Source organism: Ceratina calcarata, unplaced genomic scaffold, assembly GCF_001652005.2.
Source record: "Ceratina calcarata isolate Rehan_Ccalc_2016 unplaced genomic scaffold, ASM165200v1 scaffold5617, whole genome shotgun sequence".
Lineage (NCBI taxonomy): Eukaryota > Metazoa > Arthropoda > Insecta > Hymenoptera > Apidae > Ceratina > Ceratina calcarata.
In genome coordinates this window covers 1-909 of record NW_017176812.1, presented here as the reverse complement: position 1 = coordinate 909, position 909 = coordinate 1, and the positions used below count along the sequence as shown (strand labels likewise).

General features: G+C 34.0%; 1 protein-coding gene across 1 annotated transcript; it reads right to left on the bottom strand.

Moving 5' to 3' along the window:
• Positions 1–11: 11 nt before the first annotated feature.
• Positions 12–901, bottom strand: LOC108629304 (uncharacterized). The gene is made up of 2 exons (XM_018031901.2): positions 496–901; positions 12–299 (listed from the first exon to the last, which is right to left on the bottom strand). Exons 1-2 carry the CDS (start codon positions 758–760, stop codon positions 22–24), a joined length of 543 nt encoding a protein of 180 aa, XP_017887390.2. The 5' UTR covers positions 761–901; the 3' UTR covers positions 12–21.
• Between the last annotated feature and the right edge of the window lie 8 nt (positions 902–909).

The following is a 909-nucleotide window of genomic DNA, read 5'->3' as shown; positions in this document are numbered from 1 at the left end:
GAACGTTTGAATTCAAAATATTTACAGAAAATCTGTCTCTGTTTGATAACAACTTACATTAGACACATATACACTTGAAGCATTGGATACATTTTCAGCTGATTGTAATGATACTGCGTCTACTTCCAATTTTTCCAGCGGTGCTGATCCTGAACTCAATTCATCGCATGATGTTTCTCCAATGACTTTTGTTATTCGTTTCCTCGTCTTCATCTTATGCCTAATTGACTTTCCAATATAACCTTCTGTTACTCTCGTCGACTTCCACCCCCGTAAGCTCAAGTCTGTCATAGTAATACCTACATCAAACATATAAAAAAAAATTATATTCCTATAATAACAACATAAAATTACAATACATAAAATGGTACAATATGCAGCAAAGAAGTAAAGTCGCTTATTATTCCCGTGTTGCATATAGTATTTTATTCACGACTGAACTGTAAAGCCACGTTATTTAAAACTAGGTGAGGAACTGAATTTTAAACATTTTACCTCGAACGGCACACAGTATTGCCGACGATCTCCGAAAACAATGACCAGTATATTCGTCCGGATTTTTCAACTTAAGAAATTTGGCTATTTCTCTGGGCATACAACCAAGTCTATTTTTTCCAAGAGGTTGATTTATACATTTGCCTTTTCTGTAAGTCAGGAAGAAACGATCTGACGTTGAATTTCTTGGCCTGAGTGCTTGATAAGCATTAACAACTCCAACTAATTCTCCTTCAATAATAAAACTCCTTTCAGTTTTTTTCATTGTATCCTTCAATACAACTTTAATAATTCCACCAAGATCTAGGACATCTCCAACTCTAAGATTAACTAATTCACAATATCGACTACCACCATAGAAGCCAAAAATTAAAGCAACCTAAAATTTCACATTATTTTACACCATATACATAC